General features: G+C 43.7%; 7 protein-coding genes across 7 annotated transcripts; 2 read left to right on the top strand and 5 right to left on the bottom strand.

The window, feature by feature from the left end:
* Positions 1–30: 30 nt before the first annotated feature.
* On the bottom strand, positions 31–2,681 carry AGABI2DRAFT_120938 (hypothetical protein; the record flags this gene model as incomplete). The annotated part of the gene is made up of 12 exons (XM_006464100.1): positions 31–69; positions 134–181; positions 237–260; positions 320–791; positions 860–1,099; positions 1,159–1,261; positions 1,325–1,438; positions 1,507–1,777; positions 1,841–2,065; positions 2,120–2,355; positions 2,420–2,511; positions 2,572–2,681. 12 exons carry the CDS (start codon positions 2,679–2,681, stop codon positions 31–33), a joined length of 1,974 nt encoding a protein of 657 aa, XP_006464163.1.
* Positions 2,682–3,206: 525 nt separating this feature from the next.
* On the bottom strand, positions 3,207–5,598 carry AGABI2DRAFT_120937 (hypothetical protein; the record flags this gene model as incomplete). Its single annotated transcript, XM_006464099.1, has 5 exons — positions 3,207–4,003; positions 4,064–4,988; positions 5,048–5,390; positions 5,441–5,496; positions 5,551–5,598. 5 exons carry the CDS (start codon positions 5,596–5,598, stop codon positions 3,207–3,209), a joined length of 2,169 nt encoding a protein of 722 aa, XP_006464162.1.
* Positions 5,599–5,947: 349 nt separating this feature from the next.
* AGABI2DRAFT_120936 (cytochrome P450) lies at positions 5,948–8,624 on the bottom strand (the record flags this gene model as incomplete). Its single annotated transcript, XM_006464098.1, has 16 exons — positions 5,948–6,163; positions 6,219–6,334; positions 6,393–6,448; positions 6,499–6,573; positions 6,631–6,645; positions 6,711–6,735; positions 6,786–6,942; positions 6,998–7,030; positions 7,095–7,117; positions 7,183–7,582; positions 7,661–7,796; positions 7,871–7,877; positions 7,943–8,002; positions 8,055–8,121; positions 8,170–8,240; positions 8,312–8,624. The coding sequence occupies 16 exons, from the start codon at positions 8,622–8,624 to the stop codon at positions 5,948–5,950; spliced, it is 1,770 nt and encodes a 589-aa protein (XP_006464161.1).
* Positions 8,625–10,439: 1,815 nt separating this feature from the next.
* AGABI2DRAFT_180218 (cytochrome P450) lies at positions 10,440–13,137 on the bottom strand (the record flags this gene model as incomplete). Its single annotated transcript, XM_006464097.1, has 16 exons — positions 10,440–10,729; positions 10,785–10,900; positions 10,958–11,013; positions 11,072–11,146; positions 11,209–11,223; positions 11,276–11,300; positions 11,350–11,506; positions 11,557–11,589; positions 11,648–11,670; positions 11,728–12,133; positions 12,194–12,329; positions 12,382–12,394; positions 12,454–12,513; positions 12,568–12,634; positions 12,686–12,756; positions 12,825–13,137. The coding sequence occupies 16 exons, from the start codon at positions 13,135–13,137 to the stop codon at positions 10,514–10,516; spliced, it is 1,782 nt and encodes a 593-aa protein (XP_006464160.1). The 3' UTR covers positions 10,440–10,513.
* A 541-nt stretch (positions 13,138–13,678) lies between these two features.
* On the top strand, positions 13,679–15,594 carry AGABI2DRAFT_209217 (hypothetical protein; the record flags this gene model as incomplete). The annotated part of the gene is made up of 4 exons (XM_006464096.1): positions 13,679–13,694; positions 13,750–13,824; positions 13,881–14,056; positions 14,117–15,594. The coding sequence occupies exons 2-4, from the start codon at positions 13,787–13,789 to the stop codon at positions 15,592–15,594; spliced, it is 1,692 nt and encodes a 563-aa protein (XP_006464159.1). The 5' UTR covers positions 13,679–13,694; positions 13,750–13,786.
* A 131-nt stretch (positions 15,595–15,725) lies between these two features.
* Positions 15,726–16,068, bottom strand: AGABI2DRAFT_138309 (hypothetical protein). The gene is made up of 2 exons (XM_006464095.1): positions 16,015–16,068; positions 15,726–15,959 (listed from the first exon to the last, which is right to left on the bottom strand). Exon 2 carries the CDS (start codon positions 15,915–15,917, stop codon positions 15,756–15,758), a length of 162 nt encoding a protein of 53 aa, XP_006464158.1. The 5' UTR covers positions 15,918–15,959; positions 16,015–16,068; the 3' UTR covers positions 15,726–15,755.
* Positions 16,069–16,811: 743 nt separating this feature from the next.
* On the top strand, positions 16,812–18,697 carry AGABI2DRAFT_226213 (hypothetical protein). Its single transcript, XM_006464094.1, has 7 exons — positions 16,812–17,320; positions 17,375–17,504; positions 17,566–17,755; positions 17,815–17,964; positions 18,025–18,388; positions 18,450–18,477; positions 18,526–18,697. Exons 1-7 carry the CDS (start codon positions 16,889–16,891, stop codon positions 18,591–18,593), a joined length of 1,362 nt encoding a protein of 453 aa, XP_006464157.1. The 5' UTR covers positions 16,812–16,888; the 3' UTR covers positions 18,594–18,697.
* The last annotated feature ends 694 nt before the right edge of the window (positions 18,698–19,391 follow it).

Genomic DNA, 19,391 nt, shown 5'->3' with positions numbered 1-19,391 from the left:
TTGTACACATCGCCAGGTTTGAATTCAGATTTAACCGCTATTATGAGCCTTGATAATGATGTCCGATGCCTAATGTAAAATGTAAATTGAGTACCGTCATTCGTCAAAAAAAAAAAGAAATTCAAAAACAAACCTTCTCCCCGATAGCAAACGCAACTGAAACTGTATGACTCGCGATGTGCTGCGGGGAAGAACGTTGTTCATTGACAGTAAGACATATTAAAAGCGAAACGCACCAGTGGAAGAACGGATAAATCAGCCTAAATTAACACATGAAAACTTTTAGTTGCAAATATCATAAAAAGTGAATAGTGCATACCACACGTAAACCCTCAACGCCATACACTTTCAACTCTTCATCAACTACACCTCCCTCTTCCCTCGCCATCATAGCAGCCGTCCCAACAGGATGATTCATAGCCACCATATTCTTACTTATATGCTCATCCAAAATCCTCTCCAATTGGTTCCTCAACTCCACATTGTCGTCAGTATCCCGGAGAGCTTCATCAACATCAATCGTTGATAGATCTATAGGATAAATCCAATTCTTGATAGCGTTTTTCAAGGGTTGAGTTCTGAAGAAACGGATAATGCAAACGAGTGCGTTTAAGAAAAGGGTACGGTCGGCTGGGTGAGAGAGAAATCCACCATCGATTTTTGAACCATTATGATGATGGTGATGTATGGATCCTCGAGAGAAAGGATGCGTGATTATAGCTGAAAAGGTCATTGTACGTCTCTTGCCTGTGAAATCCGGATGTTCAAGTTCTCCAGGAATAACCAAAAATCTGTAACGAAAAAAAAAAACGATTTCGGTTTAGAATAAGAATAAGGCATGAATCAAAAGAGACTTTACTCTATGTGAGCCTGATCAGGGTCATTTAGTTGATCCAATTGCAGTTGATATTGGATCTCATAACCTTGACGAACTTCTTTGGATAGATGCATCAAGTCAATGTATTTCTCGGTTTCATCTTTCACTTTGGCGATGAATTCTTTAGATGAGGTTTTGGAGATTCGAGAAATGTCATGAAGAGGAACGAAGCAAACACCAAAACCAAGCCCGGTGGCAAGCAAACCCTCCTTTTTTTCACGGCTTAAGTAGTTTTTTAAAAAAGGTTAATAGCTGAAAGTCGTGGAAAAAGTGTGACGTACTAGAGTTTCTCTTGTTTTTCCTTTTCCACTGGATCAAACATCATATCTAACGAGGGGAATTTAGAGTCCACTTCGACTGCGACATGGACAGCAGGATGATTCTCTGATAAAAAAAGTACGCTGAGTCAAACTCGAATAAACAAAATTGAGAGAGAAACACGCTCACGCAAGTTGTTACCAACTCCCGGAAGACCAACGACACACTCAATCCCACATTGTTTCAAAATTTCTGGATCACCGATACCAGAAGACTCTAGTATAACTGGAGTCTGTAGAGCTCCTGTTCAAGACGAAAACCACTCCATTAGCAATGACTTGAGAAAGATATATTTTTAAAAAAGAACGAACCTGCAGCCAAAATAATATCACGGCGGACATTTCGAATCTCAACTAACTTATCGAGGCCCTCAACCCTCAATTCAACACCAACAGCCTTGGGCAGTCCATTTCTCAAACGGTCAAAGAGCACCCGTGTGACAAGTGCATCGGTCAGAACATATAAGTTGACAGCGGTTTCGAGAATAGGTTCCAGGTATCCAGAAGCTGCGCTCGATCTGTTCCCTGAAGTGGGGTCTATAGCCATGAAAGTTTTCGTATATCCGATAATGTTTCCATTGGTCTTGATTTCATGGTTTAGGAAGATTATAGTTGCAGGTAAAAAAAAAAAAAATTGATAACTCACGGGACTTGGATTCTCGGGAATACCATGCTTGCCCATCATTTCCATTCCTAATTCGGGGAGATTGAGTGTAGTTTGTCCGGTAGAATCTACGGTCGTCGAATGTGGAGGCCAGCGTGGAGGATTCGAATAAACAATCGGTCCTTGAGTACCATGAAATGATAAATCACGAGAATGTACAAAAGACCCAGTTGGTACATCTTCTTTTTGTACTATAAAGTGTTCACCCTTTCACCAAAAAATTCTCAGACTCCAATACATTCCAGATATAACACAACTCACCTTTTTCATACATTCCAATAACGAATCCCAATTCCATCCCTGATTCTTGAATGTAGACTCTAACGCATCATATTCTCCTTTAGCTGGACGAGTATGAGTCATAAAATTGATGAGAGTAGATCCTCCTAGGCCTCTCCCACGCGCTATCACAACCTTGCGATTATCTGCACCCTGAACAGGTTCAGTTTCGACAGCCCAGTTCAGCGACGAGTCACCCAATGAATGGCCGAATAAACCTTCGAAAAAGAGCAAGTCATGCATTTTAGCGCACGTAATTTCTGCTGCTCACAACGTACTTACCTGGTACATCAATGAAATCAGAGGTTCCTGGAGGATAATATGAACCAGCCTCAATAACGCCCACGATAACATTTGGGTCATATTGAGCCAACCTAAAAAAAAAATCCTTCGCTGAACACGCCAGTCCTTCGAGATAACTTTTAGACACTTACCTATTAGCGATAACCAATCCCGTTGTTCCTCCACCAATTATCAAATAATCGAAAGGTCTATCTTTCCGACTGGCAACCGCAGAGAAAACGTCCAAAGAAACTATAGGCATTTGTGTGATGACTTTCTATGCAAGCTGGTCACCATTTTTTATATTGTATGAACGACAGGGGCTTTGCTTGCCTTGAAACACCTAACGCTCCATTGGACTGACCAATTTTCGGGTAGATGAAAAAGGAGACCGAACGTCTACTCGGACCCGACGCCAAAACGTTCTGCAGTACAACTATCGTTCATTTACTTGATCTATGCACGTCTCATCAACAAGAACAAAAACTCCACTCCTCTTTCTATCATCAACAACAACACCATTACAAACAAAAAAATTACATCAACAAATTCCTAAACGTACTTTATCGAAAACATACTCAAATTCAAAAGCGAAAAAAATGGCGATAGAAAAAAAAACAAAATGTTCACTAAATGCATAATAATCAATTGAAAATATGGGAATATAAAAAGTTCAAAAACAAATATAAAAAAAAAAATGCGTAAATATGTCCGCCAAACCAAAACAAAAAAAAAACGAAAAGTAAAAAAAATTCAAACGAGTGTATACAAAAAAAAAGTTCTCACATCAATCTGCAAGAGTATGTTGCTTCAACGGACTCGATTTCTTAACCTGCGAAAAATTCAAAACTGGCGACGAACTCGGCGACAAAACCAACGACGTCGTCGAAGACTCTTCCATCCCCATAGCAGAAAACTGTGATGACATAGACATCACCGTCGACCTTCTTTTCGGCATCGCAGATGATGATGATCTTCCTCCTCCCCCCACATTCATACTCGCCTCCTCTTTCAATATCCCCAATTCATGACTCACAACCTCCCTATCCACTTTCTCACCTCTCACAAACTCAAACCCATCACTACTCATCCTCCTCCTCTTACTATTATTCCCAAAATCCTCTTCCACTTTCGGCATTCCACTCTCTTTATTATACCTATAAAGCACTGACGATTCATCACTTCTCATCGTCAACGTGTTCATAGTATTCATAGTATTCATAGTATTTGCAGTGTTTGCAGTATCCGCCGAAGTAGGTGACCTCAACGGAGTACTAGGCGACATCGAACCCACAGGCGACACCATCGTCGTCGATTTCGATTTCGGTCCCACCACCACACTCGGTGGTGCCGCTCCAGGCGGTAACGACAACGTCAACGATGATGAACTTGGGTGACGGCGATTCAAAGCCGTATTACCATGAGGTGATAAATTCGCATATGTGTTGTTGTTAATCGCTGGTGGTGCGGAAAGTGGTGACAGTGAAGGTTCAGGTGAAGATGAAGGCGACGGCGTTGATGCAGTATGTCGGTTGGTAAATTTTCTAGTAGATGTAGGACTGTCCTCTAGATGTTTTCTAGAACCTACAAAGAAATAGATAGATTAATATCAAATTAGGAATAGATGAAACGAAATGAAATTACCTGTACGGTCATCCAACCCCGTAGCTACTCCACCCATGCTACCCAGTGCCGCAACCGTCATAGATGTAATAGGAACAGACACAGGTGGCGATGGTGACAACGTCGACGAAGATCCTGAATCACCAAAACTCGAAGAAGGACCCATAACATCTCTAACAATCTTCCCCAACTCATCTCCAACTTCACTACTCACCTTTTTAACATGTCCAACAAACGGATCAACAAACTCGTTCGATTTTTCATTAGGCGGTGGCCAAACCCCTTCTTCACGAAATATAGATCCAGACTCGGACGCCCGAGGTCGGAATAAGGATGGTACAGGTGGCGATGAATGAGGGATAGAAGTGACCGAGGAATTATAATTCGTATAGTTTGAATTCGAATTCGGCATTTGGTTTTGGGATTGTGAAGGCAGAGGAGAATGGATGGCGGGGAGAGATGAATTGATGGAAGAGGGTGTACTTATTGGATACGAAGACCGAGAATACGGTCTTGCCGGATCTGGAAGATGTGTTATAGGTATCGCCGGACCAATGAATCGCGCACTCGCGTTACTCAACACCGGACTATGACCTACTTGATACCCAGCCGACGAACCCACAGACATGTTTATACTTCCTCCACCCAACATGAATGGCCGCCCCTGACTCATATCTGACCTGGAACGAGCATGAGCTAGATCATCCTCGAAATCTTCATCTTCTAATAATCCTCTTCTCTCCCTTGCCCTTCCACCGCGAAGGTCAAGAGAATTCCAGAGTTTTTTCAACTTGTTCTTACGGTAACAGAATACAAGGGAGAGTAGCAGGAGGATGAAAGAGACGACGGCGACAGTCGTGCCTGCAATTATTCCTACTCGATTAGGATGGTTGGACGGATTGGAATTGGGTGTTGTTTGAAGGGAAGTCGGGAGCGGTGCCACGGTCTATTTGTTTTTTCTTGGTTAGGGGTTCCTATCAGATCAAATTGAGTGGGGTAACGTACAGTAGATACAGAGCCGTCGCCAAGAGTGGTAACGATGGTTGTAAAAGAGGTGGTAGGTGCGGAAGAGGAGGTAGATTGTGAAGTGGTAGACTCGAGAGCAGCCTGAGGACTCGACGTTGACGTTGGAAATAGACTCAGGGGTGGTGGTACAAACGTTGATGATGGAAGCGTCATTGATGGTGAAAGAAGAGAGGAAGACGAAGTTGAAGAGGGCACCACAATACTCGGAGCTGAAGACGTCAGTGATGGCGATAGTGACGGAGTCAAAGAGGTCTGCGCCGAAGTGGAAGGCAGCGGGGTGGATGTCGGAGGGTCAGCGCTGCCAGACAATCCACCAGATGACCTAGGAAGAAGAATGAGTGAGTTGATTGAAGAAGTAGACAGGGGAAATACGTTGCAGTGCCATCTGACGGAGCCGACGGAAGCACGGGTGGCGATGCGCTCACTGTCTACAAAATAACATATCAGAAAACAGAGACTATAGTACTAACAAACACAGATACCTGGCTGGACGAGGACGACGGCAACTGGCGGGCGTCGTTGTAGGTCATGGCAGAGCTCAAAGTCACAGCCTTCATGATCAATTCGGTCACACAACTCCTCCGTCTCAACGCACACGGCATCCCTCGGCCGACTTAGAGGGGCAACATAACGTCTCCTTTCTACCACTTCAGGAAACTATATCATTCGGCCCTGAAAACAATCAAGAGATATAAAACAAGCGCTAGCGACCCTTTCGTCTAATACAAATTTTTGAAATTCCTGGTATAAGTTCGATCGAAAACAGCGTGTAGTATTTGCAATGACATCGTGCCAAGTACAGAGTTGAAACGAATCAAAGTAACCAGAACACACTGTACAAACCGCCAAGTATCGACAGGAAACTCCTATACTACACTATCAGACAGCATCCTTCATCTTCACCCATAAACCACCCTTCACAAACAAAATAATACTATACGTCAATCTAATCCTATCATTCCCCTTAGGTCCCTCAACACCTTTCCATTCAGGATTCGGGACTAAATCCGACGGTCGCGGAGTATCATCCAATTCAAAACCAGCAAACTGTTGTAACAAACGAACTATGAAAAACGATGCTTCATTATAAGCAAACTATAATGTTAATGTCAGCGGTTTTACGTTTAATTTAGTCTACGTGTGCACTTACTTGTTGTCCGAGACAGATCCTAGGTCCAGCATTGAAAGGACAAAAGATGAATGGATTGGGAACAAGATACTTTTTAACTCGATAATCCAGAAATCGATCAGGATCGAATTCAAGCGCTAAAAATCAATTGTTTTAGTGTAACAAATTAATCTCTTAGTAGTAGCTAGCACATACCGTCTGGACCCCAAAGATCTTTTCGTCGATGCATGAGAAACACTGAATAATTCACTCTGTCGTAAGGGTTAGTAAGATTACCAACAAAAAAAAGAGAATAATTTACTTGACACCCCCCGGTATATATAATCCAGTATCAGATCTGGTTGAGGGAGCAAGAACGGTAGGCTTGATGGATGACCTGCACCAAAATAAATTTAGAAACTCCTTTTTCGTCACGAGCTGGTGTCCAACTTACCGACCGTTCAATGGCCTGGTTCATACATTATGAAAATTCCTCTCAATAATAATTCAAAAAAAATGCTGATATTCACTTACACAATCGCGTACAGTCTTGATACCTCTATACAAAAACTTAGTTTCTTTTGCAGTAAAAAATAATACTATGCGTACCATTGAGGAATGCTCTAAGATACTTCATCTTTCGAAGATCTTCAATTGTAGGACAACGTTCGGACCCAATAGTATCCAAGATTTCTTGACGCAACCTTTTCTGCATATCCGGGTGTTCAATTAACATGTAAAGTGAAAACGTCAACAGAGCCGAAGTCTAGTAAAATCGTAAGTCGAGTTTATCATTGTCACAGAATGAGAAATTTTTTTACTGTATCACGGCCTGCCAGTAGGAGATTAAAAATCTAATTCATCATCATGTTTGTAAGAAGCTAAATCGCTTGCAGCGAGTCAAAATATATGCCATACCTCGTCCATAATAATACTTTGATCTAACAAAGTCCATCCAAAGTCAAAAAAACCACAATCACCACACTTTCCCAAGAAAATGACTCACCAGACGTTTGACCAACAAGATAATCCAAAAGACTCCTACTCGATTCCACACTCTTCTCTCCATCTTTTCCCCCTACCCTATTTTCCTTATCCCTAAGTGCCCTCTCCAAAAATGGTTTCACATATTCATCAAGCGCCTTCCGATGTTCCGAAACTTTATCTTTCCAAATTTCTGCCAACGGCCATAATGGTCCCAATAAAACCCGCTTTATGAGATATTCTTGCCCAGCCATGAATGATTTAACAAAAAGATTCGAAGGGTGGTTATCAACCGAATCAGGACTAAATGTCGAATCGCCGCCGTTTGTTGTTGGATATGGGAGGTTTGCATCTAACGATCGCATATCATGACCGAAAAGATAATCTGTCGCACTGTCAAGCGTAAAACGAGCAGCTAGATCCTACAAAACCAAAACCAAAAATCGTAAGTAAGGCCATGTTTTTTTTTTGTAAAATCAAGTAAACTGATTCATTCGAACCTGAAAATCAATGGGATAACCCTCTGTTAGTCGAGCTTTAGCTTTCCGAAGAGCCTCATCTGTATGTCTTTCAAACAACTCAAAATCGGATATACGATCCTTGGTGAAAAATGGACGTGTAATAGACCGGTGAAATCTGAAAAAAAAACAAAAATGCAAGTCAATTATTGAAAATAGTCTACAGATGCGTATAGTCACACTTACTTCCACATTTCCCCTGTAAAAATGTACGGTCATATCAATCATTATCAGTTTATGAAAAAGCAAACTATCAGGCCTTACCATCAACATTGAAGACACCTGTACCAAACAGAGCCTTGCCGTCTTCAAACGATGTACGTCCTATCAAAAATACAAAATTAACTCAATTTCAGTTGAGAAACTGAGTAGTAACCTTTTTCGAAATTGTTAAACTCGGTTGCTAGCATAGCTTTGACATGTTCAGGTTCTGTTGTAAAATACTAACAAACGATTGAGAAGACGGTTAAAAATGATAAAAGTATACTTACAGCTTCATCAAGTCCGATACTGAACCTAAATGTGCTCCCATACTTGTTGAGCAACTCGCTCCAAGTATCTTCTGAAGTTTCCCCAATAATTATATCTCAATATTCATGTTGAACCGTATGATAGTCAAAAAATGCCACTCACGTGGATATCCTACATTCGGCTCCTGTATAAGAGTTTTGGCGAGTTTGATGTGATTTTCCTTCACATGTGGAGGTAATACCGCTCCACGAGCGCGTGCAGCCCTGGAATTCGTAATCTCTTTTATCCATGGTTGCGCAACCCTGTACCCGATACGCAACACGAAACTTGACAATACGAGAATCCAGTTGGATATGTACCAAGTCGGTTTGACATAGTATTTGGGAAGGATAAGAATCAGATAGATTATACCGCTTGTGGAAAGATAATTAGCAGAAGAGCGGATGAGGAAGTCGACTCCCGGAGTGAGAATCATGATTTATGTCCGGGGGACAAATGAAGAAGCTTCGTTAGGTTATCGTTAGGCTATAAGTACTTAGCTGAAACGCGTGAGAGATATGAATGAGTCATTACTCGTACGAAGTATGGGTTCTCGATGGAGCTTCAAACAATTCAATCTTATAAATCCTCAGAGAGCGCTCGGCCTTTCTTTGGGCGGCGTACGTTAACATCAGGTCTCGGAGACATCTAGGTTGCGAAACACCTTTTTTTAGTGAACATGAGATTGGACTGCGGTTTGACTCCGGAATTACGCACCAAACACTTTAATTCGATGCTTGTCAAGGGACTCTCCTCTGGACGCCCTTATAAATATATTACTTTCAATTTCGTCCTATTACACCAGGCCTGGCCATCAGCATGCAAGAACAGTCGGCCGTGAGCTCGAAAAGAAGAGAACAGTAGATTTTCCGGTCTTCAGAGATTTGAAGGACTTTTACAAGATTGTGAGAATGTATCAAAAATTCTCTCTTCCCAGTCACCCACCCATATGGTCAGGAAACCACATTCAAAAATGTATGCGTCTCTATTTGCGAATCTTGACATTGGCCTCCACATTCGCAGAGGTCATCTTTCTTGGCGTGATGGGAGTAGTATCATGATATCATCCTCGTACGATTACGGGCTCTTTTTTCCGGGGATCCTGACTTTCAAACACGGTGCCAAGCAGATGTTCTTCACAGATATACGAAGAAGTCTGATTATGCAGCGGAATTGGGAAACTTCATCAGTCGAAGAATCCATCAAAGGGAAGCATTATACCAATAAGGGTTTCCCAAAGAGAACGGGCGCCGAGCTCTGCGTGCTCTGCGGCTTATGAGTTCACTTGCTATCACGGGTTAATCACAAGGCTCACCCTCAGTGGCCAGTCTTGTTCATCGGCCACCTTGAACTACCGGTGGACTATAACCGATTAATTGACTGGCGGGATAAAGTAGGCCTACAGCAGATGTGAGCTGCACTCAGGCGGGCTCGGGTTTCCACGGAAAATGGAAGCGGGCAGGATGTCACCACAAACACTGCTTGGTGCGGACTTCATGTGTGAAAACGTGGGCTGAATACGACACGGGATGGAGCGGACCAATGAAGATCGACGTCGGGATCATGATGACGTCACGCGGGCCCATTCCCGGGCTCGACGCGTACAAGAAGCCCGAATGATCATGTTGGCCCAGCAACGTACTAGTTAGCTCCTTTGGACTTCCATGTTTCTGTGGTCTATGGACGTCTGGTAACGACGGTCATTGCTAGGGGACCTGTAAAGGTTGCCAGCGGTTGAACTTCGAATAACTCGCCAGCAATCTAGTGTAGTTGACCTCATTTAATGCTTCTATCTCAACTTGAACTTGAAACGAGTTATTCTGATAACGGATCAGGTATGTGTAATGATATTCAATCCAGTTGGATTTTACTAAGTCTTCATTTGTGCACGAAATGTGCGACAAATAAAGCTCCGCAGAATCGATATCTTTTGACGGAAGTGGTACTCGCTCAGCTTCACTGATGAGTATACCAGTTCGCCTCTGAAGACAGAACCTATGCATTATCACTGTGATTTTGGCAAGAACTTGTGCCTCGAGCCAGCGCACTGAGAAAAAATGGCATCGACGTCATCCTACCAATTCGTCCTGGCTCACTAGGGGAACTGGGATACCTTGAATGCTTCAAGCAGGTAAAGATGCGCGCGAAACAAATCATCGATGTCGTGACCGATTAAACTACGGATCCTGTAGCTCCTGTTGGAGCAGTGAAGCTCTCAGCTCCAGGAAATTAAGCTAAAATGCTAGTTGGGACAAACGTCGTTGTAGTATTCGCATCTATATATATTACAATGTTCACCGCTATCATCATGAAGCTCCAATACCGTTAAACAGCGTCCTTCATCTTAACCCACAAACCACCTCTCACAAACAAAATGACGCTATAAGTCAATCTGATCCTATCATTCCCTTTAGGTCCCTCAGCGCCTTTCCATTCAGGATTCGGGTATGAACTTGGCGGTTGACGAGCATCACCCAATTCGAAGCCAGAAAATTGTTGGAGCAAACGAACAATGAAAAACGAGGCTTCATTATAAGCAAACTATATTATTGATGTCAGCTGCTTTGCTTTCAATCGAGTCTGTGTTTGCACTTACTTGTTGTCCAAGACAGATCCTAGGTCCAGCATTGAAAGGACAAAAGATGAAAGGATTGGGGACAAGATATTTTTGAACTCGGTGGTCCAAGAACCGATCAGGATCGAATTCGAGCGCTAGATCGATTGTTTTAAACCCAAAATGCACAAGTGACTCTCTTAATCAGCACATACCGTCCGGACCCCAGAGGTCTTTTCGCCTATGCATGAGGAACACTGAAAAATGAATTCTATTACAAGATAATTAGATGTGGGATATTCGACGAAAAGAGACAGCAGGATATTCACCTGGCTCGCGCCGGTATGTATAGTGCAGTATCGGACCCGGCCGGGGGAGCAAAAACGGCGGGTTTGATAGCCATCCTACAACAGAGTGTATTTATACCCATTTTCGTCGCAAGAGACATGGGGAGATGTCAGCATACCGATTGTTTAATGGCCTGGTTCAAGCCCTTTGAGTTTCTAAAATAATTGAGAATCATAGACACTTACACAATCGCATATAGTCTCAACACCTCTATAAAATAGTTAATTCCTGTCTTGCGCAGTGGTGTTGCTCCTCTTACCATTGAGAAATGCTTTAAGATACCTCATCTTTCTTAAATCTTCAAATGTTGGACAGCGGTCAGATCCAACAGTTTCTAGAATTTCTTGACGCAACCGACGCTCCATATCCGGGTGTTCAATTAGCATGTAAAGCGAGAACGTCAATAGCGATGAAGTCTAAAAAGCATCTTATACATCAAACCTTTACCATTAAGCAAGGACCTTACCGTATCACGGCCAGCTAGTAGGAGGTTGAAAATCTGGTTGTTCACCATGTGTGAGAGTCAAATGGCTGCAGCGAGTTGAAATATGCCACACCTCATCCATGATGATAGTTTGATCTTGAAGTTTATACAAGTTAAATCTACGATCATTGACCATTCTAAAGAACAGCTCACCTGACGTTTGGCGCAGAAGATGATCCAAGAGAGTCCCGCATGACTCGAAACTCTTCTCTTCGTTCTCTTCACTCATCTCATTCTTCTTATCGTTAATACCCTTCTCCAAGAATGGCCTCACATATTCATCAAGCGTATTACGTTGTTCTAAAACTTTATCCTTCCCGAGTTCTGCCAACGGCCATAACGGTCCCATTAGAACCCGTTGTGCGAAGAGTTCTTGGCCGGCAAGGAATGATTTGACGAATAGATTTGAGGGATGGTTATCAACCGAAGCGGGACTGGACCTCGATCCTTTGGCCGATGATCCATTATTTGGATAGGGGAGATTTGCATCTAATGAGCACATATCATGGCCAAAAAGATAATCTGTTGCGCTGTCGAGCGTAAAACGAGCAGTTAAATCCTATAAACATAAGATGTTAGATTGTGAGGAATGTTTTTGTGAACGAGGACTGAATCGAACCTGAAAATCAATTGGATAGCCCTCCGCTAGTCGAGCTTTGGCTTTCCGAAGAGCCTCGTCTGTATGCCTTTCAAACAGCTCGAAGTCGGATATGCGATCCTTAGCGAAAAACGGGCGGGTGATGGAACGATGAAATCTGAAGATGCATGTCAATTTTGACATACGTTTTAAGGGCGAGTCGCACTTACTTCCACATATCGCCTGATTGTACCGTCACATCCATTGTTAGTAATCGCTAAAAACAAAGTATCAAAACCTACCATCAGAATTGAACACGCCAGTACCAAACAGAGACTTGGCATCTTCAAACCATGTAGGTCCTGTCAAACACAATCAACTCGGCTCCAAATGACTGAAACGGGCATCTGGGTAACCTTTTTCGAAATTGTCAAACTCGGTTGATAGCATAGCCTTGACGTGTTCAGGCTCCGTTGTAAAATACTACAGAAGATTCAGAACAAGTAAAATCATGGAGAATCTCGAGAGACTGACAGTTTCGTCAAGCCCAATGCTGAACCTAAATGTATTCCCATACTTGTTGAGCAACTCGCTCCAAGTATCTTCTGAGTTTCCCCAGTAAGGGATTTATATCTCAATATTCATGTTGAACCGATAGTCAAATGCCACTCACGGGGATATCCTACATTCGGCTCCTGTGTAAGAGATTTGGCAAGTTTGATTTGATTCTCTTTAACGTGTGGAGGTAACACCGCTCCACGATCGCGAGCGGCCTTGGAATTCGTGATCTCCTGGATCCATGGTTGCGCTACCCTATACCCGATACGCAATGCAAAACTTGACAATACGAGAATCCAGTTGGATATATACCAATTCGGTTTGGCATAATATTTGGGCAGGATAAGGATCAGATAGATAATGCCGCTGGTGAAAAGATAATCAGCAGAGGAGCGGATGAGGAAGTCGATTCCCGGAGTGAGAAACATTTTTTATGCCCGGGGGAGACAAGAAGTTTCGTTATCGTTATATACTTGGTTGAATGCGTGAGAGTTCAAGTTTCCTTGTGCATGACTTCATTACGAAACAGTAGTTCTCGATGGTGCTCCAAAGGATACATTCCTAATCCTCAAGGGTGCTCGGCCGAATGTGACTCTTTCCTTGGACGATGTGGATTAGAACTATATATGCTCCGAGTTTTGGAGTCCATTTTGTTTCGACACATCCTTTTAGGCGAGTATGAGTGATAGAGATCTTGAGTTGTGCACCAGAGATTTGGTTTAATGGAGTTCAGTTGGAGGATGCTTGTCAACAATGAAAAGGACTGTGTCGATGAGCGCCGAGTCTTGTGGTTGAACACGTGACGGAAAATGCGGCTGGATGGTCCGGACGGCGGACTCCGGAAACCACCCTTAACAAGCAGATGCACGTACACCGGCATGATGAATATGTATCAGAGATGAAAACGACTCGTTAATGAAGGTGAGCTTTGCGATTGAACTTAACCCGTTCTTCTCCGGATGTTGTTATAGGTGCATAGCCTTTGGTACGGTGATTTCATGGCCCTTGAGGACGTTTTGTGTTCGTTGAAAGCTGTACAGCAACAATCTACTCTATACCGCCTCCCTAGGCTTTGGTATGACTCGGACATTCCCTATCAGTGGCAGTCTCTACTTGTAAGCTAACGTTACAACTTTGGCTGAACAATCATAAGTACTAATTGCCTGATTAGGCCAGTCATCAAAGTCAACTTGACGTGCGACCCCACCAGACATAGCGCACCGCGCTTCAGTTTTCTCCCACAACGTCTGAAACTCAGTAGCATGCTCTCCAACCCGCGCAACTTTGTCATAAACAATAGTCATTTTACAGACCAGAGCTTCAATGTCTTCTCGAATGGCCCAAGCGGTAGGCATAAACAATTTACAAAGTATTATCGCAACTTAACGTTCATGATACGTATGCCAGGTATTGACGTTTTGCTCAAGGCTTCTACTTCTGAAGCCGCATACGATTCCTCAGCGCGCGATCCTCCACCTAGGTGCTTTCCTGGAACCCGTGAACAATACATTCAAGACATTATTCATTGGGCGCTCTCTAACGATGACCAAGCCTCCCAGCCACTGTTTTGGATGAAAGGCCTAGCAGGCGTTGGAAAGTCTGCTTTGGCTCAGAGCTGCGTAGAGCTGCTTAACGGTTTGGGAAAACCTTGCGCTGCCTACTTTTTCTCTGTCAACGGGAAGATGAAACATGGAAGCTTTTTCAATACCGTTGCCTACCAACTCTCTACCATATTTCCCCAATACCGTGACCTTGTCGACTCGAAGATTCGCCGAGATAATACCCTTGTAGACAAGTCTATGGCATCACAGTTCAAAACCCTTATCATCGAACCATTGCAGGATTTGGAGAATCAGGGGAAAAGTATAGGGTTTCGAGTGCCTATATTCGTTGATGGACTCGACGAATGTGAAAGTCAGGATGCCCAATGTCAGATCATCGAATTGATTGCCTCGTCAGCCCGTGACGGTAGTATACCCCTCTGTTGGGCTTTTTTCAGTCGCCCAGAACGTCATATTGAAGCCACGTTTGGCAGGACAAACGTCTCCAGCATCTGCTATCACACCATCCTTCCAGTCTCACGCGATGCGGATGGGGAAATCGAGCTCTATCTGAGAGTCGGCTTTGAGAACGTACTTCGTGAATGTAATCTTCCTGCCGCTCCCGGAACACCGTGGCCATCTATCGAGGACATGAAAGTTCTAGTCGATGCCTCTTCAGGACTCTTCGTCTACGCGTCAACAATTCTCCGATATATCTCTCATTCGACCTCCCTCGGTCCAGAGAGACCGCTCAGAGAAGTTCTCGATGTCATCTTCCACCGCCAGAATTTGGCGAACCGTGGCGTTTCTGTGTCACCTTTCGAGGAACTAGATAAAGTTTACATGTTAATCATGCAGCGCATTCCTTCGAGAGCCAAACCTGTTGTCCAACTCCTTTGTGCCATTCTGTGTTTCTGTGGCCCATTGTCATATGGTGATGGTAGGGGAGCAGCTGTCCTCGGCAACCTGTTGAGGCTGTCGGCGGTTGAGTTTCGAACAACTTGCCAGCAACTTAGTTCGGTCCTCCACTTTCAGAATCAAGGCCAGCAATTATCTTTCCATGATGTAGATACAACATTCCCTTTCAACCACATAAATCCTTGCGCAATCAGCAAATTATGCGGCATTGTTCGCGCCCAACTAGGAGGATCAATTGCCTTCTATCATAAATCTTTTTTCGACTTCCTGATTGACCCAAAACGTTCTGGAAATTTTTGCGTAAAATCAGCAATGGCGGAGAATGCGCTATTCGAGCATTGCTTCGATCTTCGACTTGAACTTGAGGCGAGCTACGTTATTAACGGATCAGGTATGTGCAACGGATCCACTTCGAACTGTTACTAAATCCTCTATTATTATCAGAATTGATGCTTGCGATTGGCAAACAAAGCTCCGCGGAATCACTATCTTATCCCTTCGCCGACGAGCTCACCAACTCAGTTTTGAAAACCGAAACATATGCGTTATCCTGTACAATCTGCTCAGGTCTTGCGGGCCGTCCTTTACTAGATCCAAAGCTCCGAGAGAAACTGCGCCACTGCGATTTTAGCAAGAACTTGTGCGTTCGAGCCAGCCAATTCGGAAATCGCGGACGCCACCCGACCGCCTATAGCGGTTGTAGCGGGTACTTTGAGAATATTGGCGGAAGTATTCTCTTTCGCACCCATCCTGGGGAACTAAGGTATCTTGAAAGCGACGGTTTCAAGAAGGTGAGATATGTCAATATTTCTGCCTTTAGCGATCAGCTTGTTGATGTTAGCAAAGATGATCCAGCAGAAAATTGAAGCAGGAGCTCTAAGGATATGTCGGCCTAGTTTGATTAAACAGATAAAAAATCTTCTCCGAAAACCAAGTCGCGATCAAATAGAATCTGGGTTATGTATGGTAGGACATGGTAAAAAAGCAACATTTTGGTACTGGGAGATCAATCGTGAAAAGGATTATTTCCAAACTATAGAATCGTTGACAGAGGCGGAAATTGAAAAGATCTGCAATGGAGACAGGCTGAATCCTGAACGTGAGGAAGAGCGTGGCAAGGATTGGATTGTGAGCCAGAATACAAAGCGTTAAACTTAGTCGGAGGTGAAATATAAATCACTATTGAAGTGATCGAAAGCTCATAACATTTTTCAGGTCGAAGGGGTGGTACAGTGTTTGAATGACATGATGCTTCCTGGAGTAAACAGCCGCGTAGTGGTACGAATACTTATCATCAGAGACGCCCAGGAGATGCCCAAACTTTTGAGTACGGTTTCCTAGCAATATGGTTGGGCCGCACGGAAGTCTGATACAGCCACAATTGTTGTAAAATTTACTATTTGAGACGCTGGGCAATACCGTTTTCTTCTTCTAGTGGCTGATGTACATACTGAAGCCCAGGCTTGATGTAATGAAACGAAGTTATATGATATACAAGCTGATTTTTCTTTTTTTAAACTGACGTGTCAACAGACACAACCGTGTGAAGAAATCATCCCTATGGCATTCCATGCGTTCGAACCAGTGATGGAAAAGAAACTACATAACATCATTACAATCACACAATCTTCACACAGTTGTGGTCTTTCTGGATTGCTAACAGACTGACCAACCCCTTGCACTCTGACGCCCACTCGCTTTCTGGTGGTGATGACCAGTGATGACCTCAAGCTATCCTCCAATCCCTGTTACGCTACCGAAACCTATCAACTATCGACCTCTTCTCCCGGTTTATCCCCCGAGTGATCCACTAAATTATCCACCTTTACCCTCGAAACTTCGCAAACCGACATTCGACGCGCCCTATACACTGTCTACACACATTATACCTGCAGCACATCTGCGCCGTGGACCTTACATACCCGTCCCTGCCCCACCACTCCCTGATGCACCCAGGGATGAACGAAAGAAGGCTTTCAAGGCTCTAAAGGAATCTATTGAGAAATATGGCGAGGATCCAAACATTGCGCAGGATAAGCACGAAAGGGTTCTTTGGAACGTTCTCAATCGTTACGTTCGAAATGATTTGACCAAAGCTAACTCAACCGGAACCACATTATTTTTTGCGCATGGGGGCGGATTTCCCAAAGAGGTGCGTTCAAATCCAAGCTGAGATTTAGAGGTTGTCGCTCAGTAGAGATATCAGATTTGGGAGCCGGTTCTCGGCCGAATCCTTAAGTCCATGGATGCCCATGTAATAGACGAAGTGTGGCTCTGGGAGAGTTTTCAACATGGCGACGCAGGACTGCTTAACTCAGAAAATATGGCCAGCCTCTGTACTCTTTCACTTATATTTCTTTTTATTTATTAAACCGACTGATAGCATTCTTTTTGCAGTTTACTGGAGTGATAATTCTCGCGATATCATCAATTTCTTTCTGCATTTCTTACCGTCCGATACTGTGAACAAGCATCTTCCTATCCATCTCCCTCGCGTGTCCAAGTGGGAGACCGAGAGGCGTATTTCTTCAGGGTTTGGGCATCGAAATGTGGTAGCCATTGGACATTCCATTGGTGGGACTGCGATGTATGTTATTCTTCTTCTTGTTGATTCTTTTTGCGTCTTTGACCAACTCTCAACCAAAGTGCTCTAGGGGCTGTTGATTATCCTAAACTGTTCTCGGCCATCGTTTTGATAGATCCAATCATATTCATGCAACAAACGCCGACGATATACGAATGGGCCATGAAAGCTTTATGGAATGCCCTCCTCCGTAAAGATACTTGGGATTCCAAGTATGTTTACTTTATTCCCAAAGGTATACATTCGTTCAATGAGTCTAATCATTATCATAGAGCTTCAGCATATGCCGAGTTCGCGTCTTCCCCGTACTATAAACCCTTCGACCGCGACGTGCTTAAAGTCTTTGTTGACTGTGGCTTATACGAAACGACCGTGACCACTCCGACCGGGGCTACTAAATCCGTAGTCAAATCGAAGCTCACTACCCTGCAGGATGCCATGCTATACGCTGGAGGAAGCGCCGCAGTAGAGTGTTTCGATTCTTTGAGTAAATTGGACGATTCGGTAAGGCTGCATTGGATCATGGCTGGAGCAAAGCATGCACCTCGATTTGGACCTCCCGAAGCGCCCCACGAGAGAGTTTGGATACGGCCTCGGAATGCTTCCAATACAATAATCCTGAAAGCTGGACATTTGGTAAGGAAATTTTGAAATATTCGATGGTCTATCGCTCTGAAAACGTATTTCGTTTTAATAGGTTATTCAAGAAGCTCCTGCAGAAGTCGGTGAGTCATCAACAGGATTGCAGTCGGGCTAATCTAATGACGTCCCAGCCCACGATATTGTCCAATTTTTGGAGACTAATTTGCCTCACATTCAAACCCATCGTTCTAATCTCTGATGAGCTATAATATTAGCATGAAAACCTTCCTGTTTGCCAATGATGCCGTTAGACCTTGACACCTGCATGACGGGCGTGATATCCGGTTTTTTTTGGTCCGGTTGAAGATTGTTATATTCTGCTTAAATAAACGTTCGTTTCGGTGCTTTGAGAAACTACAGCACACAGGGCATCGCAACCAATCCCAAGGAGAGAGACATCGAATTCCGACACTATTTATGGGACAAGATAAAGAAGCGAAAAATAAGCACGAGTCAACGGTAAACACTGAACGTTTAAGGTTTTTGAGTTGTAGCGTCCAGGCACACTCTGTTACAGATTCAAAACTGCTGAAGCCAAATTTCCAGTGCGGAACACTTCGGGGATAAGATCAACCAGTATGTCTTGATTAATACCCGGCGTGCGTGTAGCATTTTTATTTTCATTTCGCGATCCAACAGTGACAGGCTAGCCACATGAACGTGTCAAGTTGTGAGAATCGTAAAATGGGGGCCGACAGATGTTTGTTTAGTAATGACACAGAGAGTCTTACTCAGCGGCGCGGTAATGTAGAATACAAGTTCTCGGACACGGTGACTTAGCCACGCAGCCCGAGCCCTCAATTAATCAACGCCAAAGTAATTTTGAACTTAGAGACGACATACAAGTCATCTTAATCTAGATCACGACCCCAACTCGGAAAAAATTCATCCTCAACAAAAACTTTCCTCCCAACATTGTGCCAGGAAATTCCATACAAACTTCCCACAAAACAGCACCCGACACACGTCCCTACACGCGGACACACAATGCCAAGGT

The sequence above is a fragment of the Agaricus bisporus genome (assembly GCF_000300575.1).
Source record: "Agaricus bisporus var. bisporus H97 unplaced genomic scaffold AGABI2scaffold_9, whole genome shotgun sequence".
Lineage (NCBI taxonomy): Eukaryota > Fungi > Basidiomycota > Agaricomycetes > Agaricales > Agaricaceae > Agaricus > Agaricus bisporus.
This window is presented reverse-complemented; position numbering and strand designations above follow the sequence as displayed.

Coding starts and splice junctions, on each gene's coding strand:
- AGABI2DRAFT_138309 (XM_006464095.1), bottom strand. CDS start 15,917: ATGGGTGCGAAAGAGAATACTTCCGCCAATATTCTCAAAGTACCCGCT.
- AGABI2DRAFT_226213 (XM_006464094.1), top strand. CDS start 16,889: ATGACCTCAAGCTATCCTCCAATCCCTGTTACGCTACCGAAACCTATC. Junction 17,321..17,374: donor GGGGCGGATTTCCCAAAGAG/GTGCGTTCAAAT, acceptor TAGAGATATCAG/ATTTGGGAGCCGGTTCTCGG. Junction 17,505..17,565: donor AGAAAATATGGCCAGCCTCT/GTACTCTTTCAC, acceptor TTCTTTTTGCAG/TTTACTGGAGTGATAATTCT.